This window comes from Anticarsia gemmatalis, chromosome 18, assembly GCF_050436995.1.
Source record: "Anticarsia gemmatalis isolate Benzon Research Colony breed Stoneville strain chromosome 18, ilAntGemm2 primary, whole genome shotgun sequence".
In the NCBI taxonomy this organism is placed as follows: domain Eukaryota; kingdom Metazoa; phylum Arthropoda; class Insecta; order Lepidoptera; family Erebidae; genus Anticarsia; species Anticarsia gemmatalis.
In genome coordinates this window covers 10,454,359-10,472,889 of record NC_134762.1, presented here as the reverse complement: position 1 = coordinate 10,472,889, position 18,531 = coordinate 10,454,359, and the positions used below count along the sequence as shown (strand labels likewise).

General features: G+C 34.9%; 2 protein-coding genes and 1 non-coding gene across 3 annotated transcripts in view; 1 reads left to right on the top strand and 2 right to left on the bottom strand.

The window, feature by feature from the left end:
- Nucleotides 1–1,176: 1,176 nt before the first annotated feature.
- TRNAS-GCU (transfer RNA serine (anticodon GCU)) lies at nt 1,177–1,258 on the bottom strand. Its single transcript has one exon. It is a non-coding gene; the product is annotated as a tRNA-Ser (tRNA).
- A 7,170-nt stretch (nt 1,259–8,428) lies between these two features.
- Nucleotides 8,429–18,531, top strand: part of LOC142980659 (uncharacterized) — a 369,012-nt gene continuing 358,909 nt past the window's right edge. Inside the window, exon 1 of the mRNA XM_076126167.1 lies at nt 8,429–8,686. The gene's annotated coding sequence lies outside the window, so the exon portion shown is untranslated. The remainder of the gene's footprint in view (nt 8,687–18,531) is intronic.
- Nucleotides 14,702–18,531, bottom strand: part of LOC142980381 (uncharacterized) — a 141,452-nt gene continuing 137,622 nt past the window's right edge. The window contains exon 2 of the mRNA XM_076125705.1: nt 14,702–14,776. Within this exon, the coding sequence (XP_075981820.1) occupies nt 14,702–14,776 (75 nt within the window). The remainder of the gene's footprint in view (nt 14,777–18,531) is intronic.

Below are 18,531 nucleotides of genomic sequence, written 5' to 3'. Positions count from 1 at the left end.
AATTTAACGTATTGTGATCTCATTGTTGGATCATCGCTGGTCAACTGCGAGTTGAAGACAATTAAACTTTTAGGTATGGTAAGGCTAGTTTTCCTTTCTTTGATTTTCTTCAACGTTTCAGATAGGAATCATTATTTGTGAAAAACACATAAAAAATACAAAATTGTGTTTCCTACATTGATTTTTCGACCATCAGTTCCACGAGCTAAAATCCCAAACATATCCCAGAATTAAAATATCTCACTTAAAACCTATTGAAAATCTCTCCACGCAGAAAATAAAGTGCACGAAACAAATTAAATGATTTAATAAAGTTAAACTCTACGTACGTGAGTAATATGTTATGAATGTTGAGTACTAAGCGTGTGTTCAATCGTGAAGTTGCCCTTACATTTTATAACATGAGATGAATGACCACACGATTTAACTGACCAGAACATTTCAAGTGAAATTCTGAAAATATGTAGCAGTTTAAGTATTATGTGTCGAAGTCAAGTCTTTAAAATGATCATGGAGTTGGTGTTGCGAATGGTAATTTTGTATGGTTGTGTGAAATTCTTCACGACTTATGGATGAATTATAGTCTACCTAATAGAAAAAAAATCATGAAAATTAGCGACATAGTACTGAGCCCTTACATTTTATAACATGATATGAATGACCACACGAATTAATAGATGAGAAAATTTCAAGTGAATTCTTGAAAATATGTAGCAGTTTAAATATTACGTTTAGAAGTCAAAAGTCTTCTAATATGATAGAGCTGAGGTTTGAAGTGTAGTTTTTGTGACTGTGTCTGTAAAACATTGTTACTGTTATGTAGCTAAACTGACTCTTTGTGATGTAGCTGATTTAGTTTCAGATCCTATAGAGAGATAGATGAATTTCCTGTTCTTTAAAAAGTTGTGTTGGAGAGATCTGAATCGTTGGTAATGTTGAAGAATGTTAAAATGTTGTTGTTGTTGCAGTTGATGGTAAACAGGAATTATAAATAAGTTTTATAGGTGGAGAAGTTGATCATTAAAGAAATTGTATGAAAATGGTATAGTTACAGTTTTTTTAATATACTCGTTATTTCTGATTAATACACAAATCTTTCTGAAAAAAATGTTTGTATATAAAGGTAAATGTAATTGCCTTGTCTATAAAATACTTACAAAAAAAGAAACAACCCCTCGACGAGGATGGGATTCGAACCCACGCGTGCAGAGCACATTGGATTAGCAGTCCAACGCCTTAACCTCTCGGCCACCTCGTCTTATATGTCATACTACCAAATAAAGAGAATAAGTCTATTCTGAACAAAAAACGAGTTATTTATTGATTCCTTTAAACTTCAGTTATTTTTGTAAGCCTTCGCAAGCAATTTGTAAATATAGTCAGTGTCTGGTGTAAGTATATTTATTCCGTGATTCGATTATTCTTGTTAGTAAGTATTATTAAGTAAATAGAAATCTATCAACGTAAATCATCAGTTGTAAAAATTACATCAAGAATAATTTACTTTCTATAAATCAGATAAAATTCGGACCTAGACCCTTGCCTTGCATTGGGACTATGAGCTAAATCTATTTACCTATTTATCGAAAAATTAAACTGTTATTGGCCAGCATGAGAACGATAGAAGTTTAATTCACCTCATTATGGAAGTAAACCCAGAGAAAGAAAAACTTTTGAAGAAAATAATATCATCAATGTTTAATCTTTTAAACAATTTCTACAAATCGGCAAGTCATATATTTCATTCTACCTTCAATCTTTATGAAATCCTACATCAATATAATCGTCTCTACATTCTCTACAATAGAGCACGTACCTCATCGTCTAAAACAACATCCCACAAGAAACCCATTTGAGTTGTCAGTTTTCAATTCCGCTTGTTCATGACGACTCTACGTAAAATACTCGGTGCACGCAAGCAGACAGAAGTGCTCTACTGCAACTATTAGGAGAGTTAAGAATGGAGTAAGGAGGTGGTGTTGTAAATCTGAAGTACGAAAAGCTATCGTATTTAATGTTTGTAGAGTTAGAATGAAGGACTGTTGATTGTGCAACTATAGCTTGAATAAGCAGTTTTGAAAATCAATCTATATCAGAGGTTCCCAAACTATTTTCATCTAACGCCCCCTTTCAAAATTTGTTATTTTGTAGCGCCCCCATTTATTTTTCACCTTATAAACCTCAATAACGTAAGTAAAGTTCTGAGCTTGCGGCTAAGTTACTGGCTTAATCACAGAATTAAAAAAAAATACGAAGCACGCACTGGCAGAATTAAGACAAACATGTACAAACTTGTTTATCACTCACTCAATCGTACTGAACTTCGTTCGCAGAGAGGTGAAACGGTCTCACTGTTGTTGTTCAAATGAATTATAATATTTGTATAATCTAGTTTCAATTTTATTTTTACTAGATTAGGTAGGTACCTACATTAATAATCGTGCGTTCGGTTTGTGTCTTCGGAGGTGGGGACCTCGCTTGCGACACTTAAAGATACGAATATTCTTCAGTGTTTGATACCTAACTAAATATCTTAATTAAGATATAAATAGCGTTGTGAACGTTTATATATATACATACAACAAAATAGGATAAAAATGTGAACTAAAAATGGATATTGTGTACTTGTGTAGTAGGAGAATTTTAATTTCAATTAATTTTAAAATAAGAAGTAACTGAAGTTTCATATCGCCCCGTAAATCACTTCAGCGCCCCTCATTTTTTTCTGAGCCCCTCACCGCCCCCCTCTAGATCTCCATCGCCCACAAGGGGGCGTTATCGCCCACTTTGGGAAAGACTGATCTATATTGCAATTTGAATGAATAATCATTTCTTACGAAGGATACTTTCTACAAACAAATAATTTCTTACATGATTAGGTACTTACTACATGTAAGTTATGGGATTTATTGCATTGTACATATAGTGTTATTATTATTACTCTTTTAGAGTTGAAATTTTAATAGTAAAATATCAGATCATGCGCATTATGATCTTGGTAGAAGAGTCCCACTTATCATGCTTTACTTATTACTATATATAAAGTGATATGGTTTCTCCAGTTATACAACCAATTACTTCTTTTACTCCAATATAAAACTATTTTCAGGACAACCACCTCTAGTAATACTACTGAATAACCTCTTCAAACAGACCTTTAATATACCATCTCCCCAAATGCTAAATCCAACTCCTGTACAATCTTCAACGGGGCGTAACCTTCAAGATAAATTGGTCCATCGCTCCTCGCACAAGATTACACCACACATTACACCCTGTCTACCACGCAATGTACCACACACATTTGTTTCAATCCTCTCCGGCGGAATCTTCCATCAGATAACACTTGAATAACTGTTTAAACTGTCTTGAGTTGAACTTGAATGACTTCCCTGTCTGGTTTTATGAATAGTATGAATTTATATATTAAAAAGTATGTCTTTATTTTGAGTTTCAATAATAAATAGTATAAACCCTGAAAACAATTACGGTTATAATTTTTAGGAGGGAAACATGTATTGTTCGCCAAGTTATTACGATAGTCGAATTAAGATAAAAATAATCATGTGTAAATAAATATTGTTCTGTTTTATAGGACCTTTTACCGGATTTAAGAAGGGGTTTGGCTTTGAGTCTACCACGCTGGTCAAGTGAGAGTTGGGGACTACAAAAAAACTGTTAAATAATATTTTATATTATAATTAAAGGATTTATATCTTATTTACACCAAATATCTATGCCCAGATGACTATAATAATATAATTTATCACGCTATAATAATTAGAGCGGATGCCAATCAATTAATTGCTGGCATATTGCAATAATGTAATTAAATGAACCAGTTAACAGTGACTGTGTACGACAGTCTATCAACATGGCTGACTGTTGATGTCCTTTGATCTGACGGAGATAGGTGATTATAATGTTATATTGTAATTAGTAATTGGTTTTGGTTACACGTTATAAAATAATAATTACTTAATTATAGACAATTAATGCGATCGTGTCTTTCTATTTCCAGGTCTTGATTGTACAAATTGAGATAACTAAAATCATTTTCTTTAAACACAAAAATATTCATACATAATTTCAAGCACATTATACATACATATATACGCACATTCATAAAATCACACCTTTTTCCCATAGGAGTAGGCAGAGAAGAAAGAACGCCACTTGCTATGATCCTTCTAGACTTCCTTTGCTTCATTCACATTCAAACATCTTGTCACATAAGACTTCCATACAACACATAGCAAATTTTAATTACATAGCACGCACAGAAAACTACAGCCACAAAAAATCCCATACATTTTCTTCCTCAAAGACGAATGAGTTAGAACGAACTAAGGGTTGTTCCACACAGGCTCATCGCCAGTTAATTATGTAAAACAAAAAGTTAGCAGGCAGCTGCGAACAGATCTGTTACAGGGATCGTAGGAAACTTTCTAACAGTCACGGTGGAACAAAATTAAAATGTAAATTTCTTTTCGCTTGTGTTGAGATGTTATGCGGTACACGGAGGGCTGATTTTCTTACGCATTTTTTGTGATGTAGGCAGGCAATGTAGGTTCAAGATTAAAATTGTTTAGGTGAATTATATGGTATTTATATTATAGGTATGTATTTAATTTAAGTTAAAATAGGTTTGCCAGAATTATGGGGTATTTATAATATAGGTATTTATTTAATTTAAGTAAACAAAGAAGGATAAAGTAAATATAAAAAAGCAAAGAATATTCAATGGCAGTTACGAATACTTAAATAACAGTGTGGCTAAGAGCTATAAAGGCCAGGAAAGGGAAGTGTCAAGGGTCTCCTACCGAACGAAGTAGGAGTTAGGTAATTAGTCCACCACGCTACCCGAGTGCGGGTTGGGGACTATCTTTGCTAGCACGATATTACAATAACATTAAAAATCAATAAAGTTGATGCTCTTTTTTATATTTGGTAAGTATTTCAAATCCAAGATCTGAAAGATGTCAATCATCTCTAGCCTAAAAATTTTAGTTATTTAACTTATTTTATAACAAAAATTAATTCATTTCATTAAACATATAAACTCTTCAACAGAAGTTTAAATTCATTTTTTTATTTCACGGATCTTAAATACAAGTTAACACATCTGCCCGAAAATAACATTTACTTCATTCGACATTTTGTGTACCGTACCACACTTAACTCGTCGTAAGATTGCTAAGTCAACGGTTTTTATCAAAAACAAACCCGGCGGATAACTGATTGCTTTATTTTGTCCTCCCACCTTCTCTACCTACCCCTCGCTGGCCTGTTGTCGTAAACAAAACTTTTTTCACGTAAACTTCTTTAACGAGGTGCCCTGTTGTTCTTTCAGTTAAGTTTTTTTCAGATAATGGTGTCGTGTGGGAACTGATATGGGATTTTTTTGGTGATATGGTTATGCTAAATGGTAATTGTCTATGGTTCCATAGCCGCGTGAGGAGGGAAAATTATATTAATATTTTAAATGCGAAAGATCGTGTTGATGCTTTTTTTTCTACACAAACTTCTAAATAGATTTTGATAGAATTTGTCGAATAGTTTGTTATCTATATTTAGATATAAATTACTTTTCACCTTGGGAAATTTATGCATATACAGGAATCAATTCTAATCAAAAATAGCTTCAGTTTTCTGAACAGAGAAAAGACTGAAAAGAGTTTGTTTTCGAGAAAAATAAACATCAAGTTTGCTGTACATATGATATGAGTATATGTCTTAGAAGGGACTTACTCGTATAACACGCTTTCTGTGAAAATAGCAAGGACTAAAATAAACCTCAGTACGTATGATACACATTAACTTCTCCAAGCTAACAACATCTCATTAACATAACAATATAAAAAATTAAGGCAGCAAAAAATCTTCACGAAAGCACCCACAATTTTCTCCCACTACCCACAAAATATTACACCTTCACGTTTTCCTCTATTAACAAAACTACGTGGGTACTTAGATTTATCTCCTGGCAACACTTACAAGTAAGAATTATGGCAACACACACTGTGAATGTTGCGTCGTCAATTTTAAGCCGGAGTTTATTTGCATCGCTCTTGTGTTGTAAACATCGTCTTACATGTTTAACTTGAGTTTATTAAGGAGGATAAGAAAACGATTAATCTTTGATTTAAATTTAACTCATTACTGTCCCACTGCTGGGCAAGGGTCTCCTCCCGTAATGAGGGAGGATTTAGGCCTTGAGTCCACCACACTGGCCTAGCTAATTATTTATCTATCTATAATTATTAATTATATTTATTATGAAATAAAAATGCCAAAAGATAGACTATTTTCATCATCATTGGACAACCCACACACAGTCGTTTGATTTTAAATAGGCAGAGTTTGTTTGATAACCAAAATACTGAATTACAGACTTATATACTTCTAAATACGTATCTACATTAACAACAAAGATCAGAATAGATACTCGTGCTCATCACCAAACACGGCTGTTTGTTCTATGGTTGTTACAGCGAGGTTTTGGTTGACCACGTTAACCACTGCGCCAAACACAGTTTTTTTAAAGATATACCACTTTTCAAATAAATTATCAGAAAAGGCATTATCACGCATCAGCACGATCAAACGAGCAATTGAAGTGACGTGGTGAACTAGTTTACGTAATTATTTTGTGGCGCAGTGGTTAAAGCGTAACCGCCGCTACCATTGCGTCAAGAGGTCGTGGGCTCGATTACCTCCCGGAACAATTATTGTGCGACCCACAAATAATTGTTTCAAGTCTGGTGGTGCTCTATGTTCGTCTTTTGAACGTTTGTAAAAGTCCCCGCTACACATACAAAAAAAATATTGCGGGAGTTAACTGTAAAAAAAACAAACCTCAGTGATTGAGATATTCAGAATAATTCCGCTTGAAATCTAGAAAGGCTTGTTTGAAAGCTTTTAGCACCAAAGGCTTGAAAGCTGCTATTCGATTTTGATCCTCCATCATCCATATGCCAGCCATCCGTCAATTTTGCTTTGGATTCCCTGCAATCCTTCACAATATGCCTAGATACAAAGTACTCTAGGTATAAAACGGAAGAGATTAACCACTAAAAGCCGGTGATGTTTGGAAACGTAGCATTTTCTTAATTTGAGCATGTTTTAATATAATAATTAACAGATAATTAGATGAGATGACTTAGACCGGTGGCTTATCAGACCCGTGGAGAATTTATAAAGAGACCTTTCCCAACTATGAGAGAGTATTGCTTACTAAAAAAAGGGAAATATCTGACTATGTTTGTCATGTTAGTTTATTTTGAGAAAAGATTTGAAGTTTTTGATACTTCACACCTTAAACTTTTTAAATATAGTTAAATCATAGAAAATTATCTATATTTCTTATCCACAAGCAAGTAGTCTCAGTCCAACGCGACAAGAATCTTCAATTTAAACGCACACCGTTGTTTATACGAGTGTGTACGTTTTGATCACCTGAGTTTGTTCCTACCAAATATACTCGCTACGTTGGGAAATTTCTTTTATCTACACACTTTAATGTTTGTGCAAAGTTTTATATTCAAGACATTATACAGAGGTTTAACTTTGACTGTACGTAAAATGTCGTTGGAAATTGTAAAAGTCAAAGTCAAATATGTTTTATTTCATAAACTATCACGTATTTGAAATCGTAGTAGAATTTGTCTACCACCGTTTTGGTAAAGCTGTTGCTAGTTAGAAGCCACGGTAAAAAACTCACAGCTTTCTATCTTTCTTTGTTTATTTAAGACTTGAAGTCTTTCGTAAACTATGTCAGCCTGATGTTGAACTCAACAAATACGCAATATCTGAGCACTTGTTGGAAGCAAGAACCAATCACTCTGGATAGAACTCCATCTGCCTAAGGTCCTATCGCCTCACAGCCAGCATTATCCGTGTATAGTACGAGAAGCGGTTGAAATACATACAATCATTCATTCATATCGTATGGTTAGTGGTCAACCTAGTGTCAAAGTTGTTCAAGCCGCCCGTAAGGCCTTTGACATGGCTTAACGACTGTTATCTTAGTTGACAACAACCGGGACCGACTTTTTACGTGCCCTCCGAAGCACGGAGACGCCCAGCTCAAATACCACTATGCGGTCACCCATCTATAGAATGACCGCGCCAACGGTTGCTTCACCCACAGATCTATGTCAGACCGGTGAGCGCAACTGGCTACGGGCGCCTCAAATACATACAATTAAGATGGATACCGCTTATCATCAACATGAAATACTTGACTTGTATCACCAAGACCAGCCGTCGCCGGCATGACATGACGAGCAAGTGTAAAGACGTCGTTGGAATTGTCAGACAAAATACAATTTCAAATAATTTAAAAATAGTGAAGACCTCATGAGGGTAGGCGTAAAAACTCGCGCCCAAGAAGGCGACGTTTGGCAGCCACATCAGTCAGCGCGCGGCCACGGTCGATGCGATTCGATCGAAACGTGCGTCGGTTAAACAAAATAAGCTGTCCTAACATTTAATTGTCATTGGATTATACTATTATGTGTAAGTACAAGTCTTAGTGAGAGTTTAAAATTGTTAATTTGAAAATAGTGAAGAAAGACCTTTCTAAGTGAATGTAGGCGAAGACACTCGCGGCACAAGGAGACGACGCTTGGCAGCTACATCAGTCAGCCCGTGACCATGATCGAAATTTTGGGTAACAAATAAGGTACTGTAACCTTTAAAATTCTTGTTGTAGACGCGTTTATCATTTTAGTCCATACGATAAATCTTTGAAATAAAATCTTAAGATCATTTTCATATGAAATTACTTATCTAACTTTTTCCTAACTAACGAGCAAACGTATTAAAAAGCAACAAAAAACTATTACAGACGATTTAAAAACTGTCTAGTTCGATAAGACTGAAATTTCGTTATCACCCATTAATCTTCCCTCTCCCTCTTTGTTCAGTGGAGTGAATGAAACAGAAATAACTTCAACGTCATTACACACAAAACATTTGAATCCAACACTCTCCATTGAGCAGACGTTTGTCAAACGAGCCTATAAAAACTCAAATGAACAAAAGTTACTTGAAAAAGACAAGGGAATCGTAGGAAAATGAATAAAGAAATGTACACATTAGATAGATACGCTATAGTAATCCCAACAAATATAGGGTTATAGTGAGTTCGGTTACCAGATCGATCAAAGTATTTTCCAATTTTCACTAGTCGTAGCCCGGATGTTAGTTTTCCTTCCTTCTGCATGGAACAAACATAGTAAACACCGAAATGCCGATGTACATGAACAAGTTAATGCTCGTATTATAAACACAAAAACATACTATGGATGTCAATAATGATTAAACTATTGAGCGAATTATGATGAATTTAAGCTATAAATTGTATCTAAAAGAAGAAGATACATTACTCTGTCTTTAAAAAATTTAATTGTGTTGTTTCAATCTTTAATCAAATCTGCAGACCATACCAAATTGCGAGGTTACTTCTACCTATAGTCCTATATCTACAATATGTATGTAGTTGTAGTTGCTTTACGTGCAGTCAAATTGATTTACACAGCGTGCGTAACCCCAGTTTGCTCCACCTCTAAAGTGGCTTCACACTGCATGGACGAATTTTCACACCCAGACTTCTATTTCCTAGCCTTTCCACCGACGTTTGGCAGATCAATATTCTGTTCTATTAAAGTAAATAATGACTAATAAACTACCAATTAAGGTGCGTATTTACTAAATAATAATAAAGTTTGTAATATTATTGTTGTGTTTGTGTAAATTACCAAGGCGTGCGTAATACACAGGAACTTTCTATTCCAACACTGCTATAATCCATCGGAACGGTAAACTTATAAATGACGAGATTTTAAAACCAACAACTAAGCATCTAATCTAATACTAATCTATAGGTAAGTCACGTAGTTTTATGAATCGAATTTCTATATTTTGAGAGATCTAGTGATCTCTGGTGAAAGTTCAATGAATTCTCATGAATTTGACAAAACACAAATATGCACACCTCTTTTTGCCATAGGTATAGACGGAGACCAAATAATGCCACCTGGTTACTTACAAACCTTGCCTCATTCAGATGTATACCTGAATCCAATCTTATCATACATGACTGAAGAAATATAAGTTATTTCTCTAACTGCATAGCGGTTGCACGGTAAAACCGTGTTTTGCAAAAAAAAATATTTTTTTTAAAAGTGGTCGCCGAAGCACCTTACCGGCCAGTATGAAACCCCTCTTACCCTATCCAGTCGATCGGACATAATATTACAAAACGTCAATGGTAACATAAAAAATATAGCGTCCAATCTGTTAGAGTATAAATCATTGGACATCTGCGATATTTCTGTTGCCAGCCGCTCTTATATGATATATAGCTGTTTCGCTAGTTTTTTACCCCTTGTTTGTTTGTTTATGGAGTTCATGTCTGAGAGATTATGATGGTTGTCATGGGTAATTTTAGAAATACGTCAATTGATACAATTTCCGAAATTAAGAAAAGAGTATGTACGAGATTTTCGACATAAGCCTAGCCTATTTAACGCAGATGATATGTTCTTATTATTTTTTTAAATCATTTTTTTATTCTTTACAATCATCTCAACTTAAGTAAAATTACGTTGATAAGAACACATTTATTTTAGGAAAAGATATTATCTAAAAAGCTTGCACCACCCTACCTTTTAAGTATTCATGTCGAACACTAAATGAATTACAGAAAAATGCATATAAACTTCTTTACCTCAACAGTAGATTGAATCTTAGACCTCCTCCTTAGATAATCCTCTACCTACATACTCATGGAACCAGAAATACAACCAAAGTTCAAAGACTATTCTTCACCCTCAACACTGTTTAAAACCCACCTACACATCATTTTAATACCAGCAACACAAGCAAGTTTCCATATACGAGTACCTCTCTGTTTGCATAAACACAGCCTTTTCGCAACGTTGAAGAAAAACGATACATGTGTTGTAGGCACAACTTTTGATCGGTTGAAAATAGTTTTTCCTTGGATATTAGGTGTTTTATGAAACGTCAAACGGTTGTTGAACTTTAAGTCTTAAACCGTTTATTGACGGAGTGTTGGTTTGTTTATGGGACCAATTACTTGAAAATTGTCTTGTTAAGGACCTTTTAATCCCGATTTATGAAATTATCTCAAGATATGCAGCAATGAATATGTCTTTGTAAAAAGCTCGATACCATAAAGTTAACTGTATCTGACATATTATAATTCAACTGTTGGATGCTACGTATCCTGCAACTTGCCTATTAACTTTTTACGATTGGTATGCATAGGCACAAAACGACGTCACGTTTTTGTGGTATGAAGAGACATAAGAATGCCAGTAGGTACGATACTTATATTTCGCTTTTTTTCGTTTATTCAATAGGTTTAACAAATACTTTATGCTAGTCAAAGAAGCACTTGCCTATCTGAAACTAAAGGCCAACTTTCCTGTAAAACTATTTTGACAACAAAAGCTATAATCAGTCAAAGTTTAATTCTCCCATTATATCACTTTCCCCGTAACATACACATTATTTTTAATGGCCGCCGGGATACATAATAAAATCGATATTGACTATAAAATACGTTATGTGTTCATTAAATGTAGAATGTGCGTAACTTTACGACGCAGTTAGAGTATTTCATTATACCAATTTATACAAGTTTTATATTTTGTTTTGTTTGAAGTATTGCCTTTTTATGTGAAGGGGTAAATGGCTGAAAAGATACGGTGAAGGCAGAATTTTGAATGGGAATAAAATTGATTGTTGTTTCCTTACTATTACAAATCTGTGTTTATTTTATTGAAGTGTTTTACTTCAAAGGTGCCACAAGCATTTTTTTATTTAACATAAGTGAAATAATAAAATTATTTTAAGTGTATTTCTAAGCTGTCAAGTTACTTATAGCTTCAAAAACACAGACACAAACTACATTTACACAATGACCGATTGTTTGTCAGAAAAGACGATGATTTATCAGAATACACCAGATACAAAGTTTGTAATAATAGTAGAAATATAATAAATTAGAACTTAATTTGTAACTTATTTAAAGCCAAATTATGAGTGAAGGGCACAGTACCTATGTCAAATGATGGCAATCTGTCTAAATTATCTACTACTTATATATGACTTTCAAACACAGAATTTCACTACAAAAACCAACTTGCAGGTGGAAAACACCAATCTTTTCTGCGAATCTAGACAAACAGAATCAACTCTTCATTCTACTTACTTATGCATATGTTTACATACAAACATAGTCTGAGGTACATGCACCTTGAAATGTATTACATATTTTGTTTGACGAGTAGAACCTTATAGAAATAATAATTAAAGTTGAAGTAAGTTACAATGATATTGTTGAACAAGATGGGTTACAAAATAATTAAACATAGCACCTACATTACATTACGGTAATCATACTCGGGTCAATATAAACGTGTTAACTACGTCATGTGTCATTCCTTTCAAACCTTACACTTTCTCTACATAGTCATATTTCTATGATTCTTTTGAGTATAACGGTTATGACGGACCTAAAGTGTTAAGATGGTTCAAGCTACCTCACAGGATTTCTCATGTTTCAAAAGATACGGTGGAAGCAGAATAGAAAATATGTAGCAGAAAAGCAACCATCGGATGACATTTACCTAACCGCTGATGTATCACATAGTATTCGCTGACCTTTTAGCACGTAATACTCTTTCACATATCATTTCATTATAATTAATATGTGCATTTGACTATGGTGGCCATTTTGCGCGAAATATACGCAAGGATAGTACAAGTGCAAGGAAACAATAGTTTTATAGGGAAACACGAAACAAATTTAAAGAATTTCCCATCAATCCCATGAAAACACAACCAAAAATGACCAAAACAAAATCTGCCTTGAACCTTGAACCTCATACAGGCAATATTAAAGGTTATACACACAATACACCGTCATATCCCGTTACCGCGTAAAGGGTGAGTAGGAACATAACGGACAAAGGTACGCGTCCCTTACCGTACACTTCCGTTGAGAATATTTTTAAGGGCTTGTCCTGTATTGACACCATGGCTTAAACCTTTTCAGGACATTGTTTAAAAACTATCAAAAATCTAAATCAAATCATTTATTCATTTAGGTCAAATATTGACACTTATGATAGTCGTTACAATTACTGAATGTGCCATTAGCTCGGAAAGGGGGAGGAAGCCTTATAAGAAGAGCTAGCAAGAAACTCATGGGCACTCTTTTCAATCGCCAAAAGTTTTACAATGTGGTTGATATAATAATTGATCACGCGAGGAGCTGCCAACAACCTACTATCTATCTACTTCGGTTCACTGTCTTGTTTTCTGTAAACCTACTTTTTCAAAATATACTTATAAAATTAAGGTTTTTTTAATAAGTAACTATATTCTGGATCCCACTGATGAGCATAGGTTTCGATTTCCAGAACCTCAGTCGATTCTTGCGTCTGGCTATCCATTTATTAAGTTTTATTTTATTTCAAAGTAGACCTCCTACACCAAAATAAGCTGTACGTTTCTGTTTTGTACCTTTATTCTCGCAATCTTAGCATTTTGATTGAAGAGTGTTACACTCTTAGACTCAGAAGGACTTAAGTTGTACCACACTAATTTAATATGATGTCTTTTTTCCGCTAAAATGCGTGGTTACCACTTCGTCCTCCAAACATACCACGAGTAGCAAGTGTCGGGAGACGCCGAGTGGCCCGAGAGGCAACTAACGAGCTCTCGCCTCCTGCAGGCGCCTTGGTAACGTCCATCTTCACGTAAAGGCACGTCCGATTGCTTCTTGCTGATTGAGTCTTTGCTTACATGATAAACTTGTCTGAAGCTTTGTAAAAATGCAGAGTGACATGCATTTTCATCTCTTTGGGACACTTCTTCTTATCTTCTTATCGTATGATTAGTGGTCAAACAAGTGTCAAAGTTGTTTAAGCCGCCGGAAGGCCTTTGACGTGGTTTAACGACTGTTATCTTAATTGACAATAACCGGGACCGACTTTTACGTGCCTTCCGAAGCACGGAGACGCCCAGTTCCAATACCACTATGCGGTCACCCATCTATGGAATGACCGCGCCAAGGTTTGCTTAACCCACAAATCGTTTATCTTTTGACCGGTGAGCGCTACTAGCTACGGGACACTGCACACTAGCTTCTCAGTCAAACCGCAGCAATCGGCATCTGCTAGTGTGCGGGGGTGCAAACCGGTGTGATGCTAGTCACTGCATCTAGCTTCCGAAAAGCGACTAAGGCCCGGTTTCCACCAAAGCGGAGAGGAGCAGAGTCGAGAAAAGGTAACCAATCAGGTCCATTTCCACCGAAGCTAAGCGGAGAAGAGATGTGGGAATAACGAAATCTGATTGGTTTACTTTTCTCGTCTCCACTTTGTTGGAAACCGGGCCTAATACGCCGATGGCCGATGCTTCAAGTAGCTAGAGTGTGGTTTCCCTTTATTACAATCATTCCATATTTGCTGTTTTACGATATTAGTAATTTCCTAGCTGGCCTGCGCAGCTCTTACATGTAATAAAAACATGTTTTCAGGAAATTGACTGAAAAGATACCCGTATTTGATACCGGGTTTTCCACTATTCCCATGCAAGATTTCAAATCAAATCGGTTCAGCCATTACGAGGGGAAATAATAACAATTAAAAACATTTCACATTTATAAAAAGTACGTTTGGATTTTGTAAAAGAGTATACATATTTTGGCTGACGTCATACTATAGTCTTTGTAACTCTATGGAAATATAACGCCAAACGTAACATACTTTTCCTACATCCCACGTTTTCAAATCTCCCATCTAAAAGTAAATCTCTACACACAAGCCGTATCCAGCACTACATCTGTCAGTGTATAACAAAGCAGGGTACACACTGTACCGTCGCAGCGCAAACAGTGAGTACACGGCTCAATTTCATAGTTCAAACATGCGACAACCTTGTGCAATGATATAACGCATGCAATAATATATTTGCTGAAGGAAAAATATAGGAGAATTTTAGAGGTTTAAAAGTTAAGTTGGTGAAAGAATTGCTATGTGAAGATTTGAAGTAACCTATTGCATGGAAAGAATAACGGTTCTGATTTCTACCTATAAAAAAAAATATCCTAAGTTAATTATTGGTTTAGTTTTTATTTGATTGCCATAGTTAAAAAGATGGCCGTAATAGTCGTAATATTACACAGAGTAACGGTCAATGCTGAGGGTATTGCTCCAGAAAATATATTTTGTACGGTTATACTGTTCTGATAGACTGATATTTTGACCATTAATAATAAAAATAAGGCACCTTTCTAGAAAGGCTGTCTAGAGCATATTATCTACTGTACGATTGGCGCAGTAGTTAACGGGGTCACCTCGCCGCAATAACCGCCGCGTGTGGTGGGTTCAAATCCCACTCGGGACAAATATTTGTGTGATGAACATATCATAGTATCTGTCCTGAGTCTGGTTGTGAAATAATCTACATAAGTTTGTATTAAGAACAAGATGACATTTATTTATTTATTATATTTATATTCATTCAAGTCAAAAAACACCATTAAGTTTTTTATGAAACTAATACTAATATAACAATAAAACGGACCGCAGGATTTCAACAATGTCAATGCAAACTTCATCAAAATTAATTGTTCGATTTAGCCGTAAAACCAAATTTATACCATAAGTATAGATTTTGGTAGGATTTTCTATTAAAATACCTATCGAAATATCACAAAACGTAAGTGCATTCTAAAGACGCGAGATAAAAGCGTTGATACGAAACCTTCAGCACTCACTATAAACTCGGAGAGGTAACGCGCATCGCTTCAGTGGCTTTTAATACAATATAGAAAAGTTGCTATCACTTGAACGTGTCTCGTATAAACTTTCATGTTAATGCGTTGAACAGCTCGCTTTCAGTTATGGGATGAGAACTGAACGGTTCAGTTTTACCTACAGAATAGTGTTATAGGGTTCAAAACATTATAACCTTGATGTTACTACTAGCCTGCGTATGAAGTGCAAAAGATTGGTCATAGTTTTTTAACTAACTTACGCCTAGTATTTTTGCTGTTCAAAGTAGGGTTCACGTGTTATTGCGAACCTTACCTCTAAAGATGTAATTGCAGGCTGGTAAACTGCGTGGTCGTGTTAATTCCCGTATGCTAGTATATATGTAATTGCATGTCAGCTGTTAAAAAAAAAGGTAAGTAGATACTTTCAGATTAGTAAACGTAGTGTTAGGATTTCAAAGTTTCGGAGCTAAATTTAAAGAGTATTGTTAAATTAATAAGAAATATTGGAGAAACGAATGTTGAAACGAACGTTGTCTTAAATAATGGAATTAAAAAGGAAAAATGTCAAGTTATCTATTCTCAAAAAATACTTTACTTATACTCAGTCGGGTTAGCGTTAACAAATACGATGCATCTTAAATACTATTTCTCTTATTAATAAACACACTATAAACCTATTTTAGTTAAAACACTACTATAATAAGTTTTCTCTTTTTCATTTCGCTAAGGTGTGAAAGAAACAAGACTTTATATGCCTTTCATAACTTCATATATTTTTATGAATAAGAGGGTATGGCTACACACCACAAAATGTATTTTTATCTATACACCAGTCGTGTCAAGAGAGTATTTACAATAATAGTTTACCAGGTGAATGCAACCAATGTCTCGATGAACTAATCCAGGAAGCTCAGACATAGACTACGACATACACTCAATGCATTGTCGTAACAAACAAGTATGAAACAATATTCCGTGTCAGTGTATTTATCCGTGGCGCAGAATTAATTAATCCGAGAGCAGAATCACCTTCATTGTGTAGTGCGTAACTATTTGAGTCTCGGTACAAGCACAAGTTTACACATTCGACAGAAATATGCCGTACGGGTTGCTACTGCCTTGTAATATTTGAGAGGTGGGAGAGTCGATGAAAATGTATCGATAGAGTACGAATAATATTTATTGTTCAGTTTCAGTTCAGTTCATTTTTATTTTGTGCCGATATTTGTTATCATTGATGTTTTTATTAAACTAATTTTATACGTTTACTATGTTTGATTCTCAGTAGCTCGATTCTATACCACTGTCGACGACCGACAACCGGTTAGCTATCGAAAAAAATTACACGAAAATCAGCATGATCAGCGCCTCTAACGGGCGTCGTAGGAACTATTTTGGCAGTACATTTTTAATGTCAAACTTTCGATACTCGAAAGTACCGACTGTAGAGAAACAAGAGTTTATTCAATTTATTTTATTTATTTGAAATGCATTACAAATTAATAAGTGATACAGGGGAAAAAAAATGTTTGGTTTCGTTTGGAAAACCATTTGAAATTTTATAAACGGATAACTAGTTTTGAACGTTCTATATCTTATTGAACTGAGCCAGGAAATATCATATTTTTTCTATTAACAATTTTAATAACGCCCCCTAGGATTATAGACCATCCTTTCATTAAAGTTTATTCCTAAATACAACGTGCCCTTATTTGAAAGGTCTATAACAGCACTGAGAATTTAAAATTAAAGTTGACGGTAAAATCCATCGACATCGTGTCGCATCACTATCACTGCAGGTAAACTAGTTGTCTAAGCGTTCGAGTTTGCTTTACGCCTCTCTCAAAGATGTTATGAGATGGCTCCTAAAATATTCAACAGTGTCTACACGTACGTCGCTTTAATATCAATCTTAACTTAATACTATAGACTAGAATATGTTTATTCATATGACAGGAAGTGTGTCTTATCCAGTGATTAAAATTTACGAAGTTTAATATTTATAAAGAATGCTCGTTAGTTAACTAGCTTGTGGCTAAGTATTAAAAGCCGCGCGGATCGGTTTCTCAGGTTAAGCTACGCTGGCAAAGGGTGGTCAGAGGATGGGTGACCGTTCCAAAACACAAAGGATCTTGGTATAATAATACAGTCACCAACACAAGCTTCTCAATATATTAAGCTGCAAACGCGATGAAAAGAAATTTCCTATTTTTTTGAATTGAACAGTATTTTTTGCTAAGTTTAACCTTCGCATTTGCAGCGTCACGTAAGACAAACGGGTAAATTTCTATAACTATTAGTATCTAAATTCAAGAAAACCAATATTTTCAAATTTTTATATACCAAGTTTCATTGTAATCGGTTTAGTCATTCAGGTTTCAGGTTGTATTTGCGTGAAATAGTAACAAACATCCATACATTTTCACAAACTTTCGCATTTATAATATTAGTAGGATATACAATCATTGGCATAGAATGAGCGCATAGAATAGTGACAGTAATAATTGTGACGGCTTTATGCGTAGTTACATAAGTTTTAATTGATACGATAGAACTAACAACTGTGTGTTTGTACGAAAATTCTGTCCAAAATCACAAACCACACAGACGAAGTCGACGGAAAGCTAGTATAGCTATATGAGCTACTAGACGCCGCCTGCGACTTCGTCCGCGTGGAAACCCTTCCCGTGAAAATTCCGATCCCTTAGAAA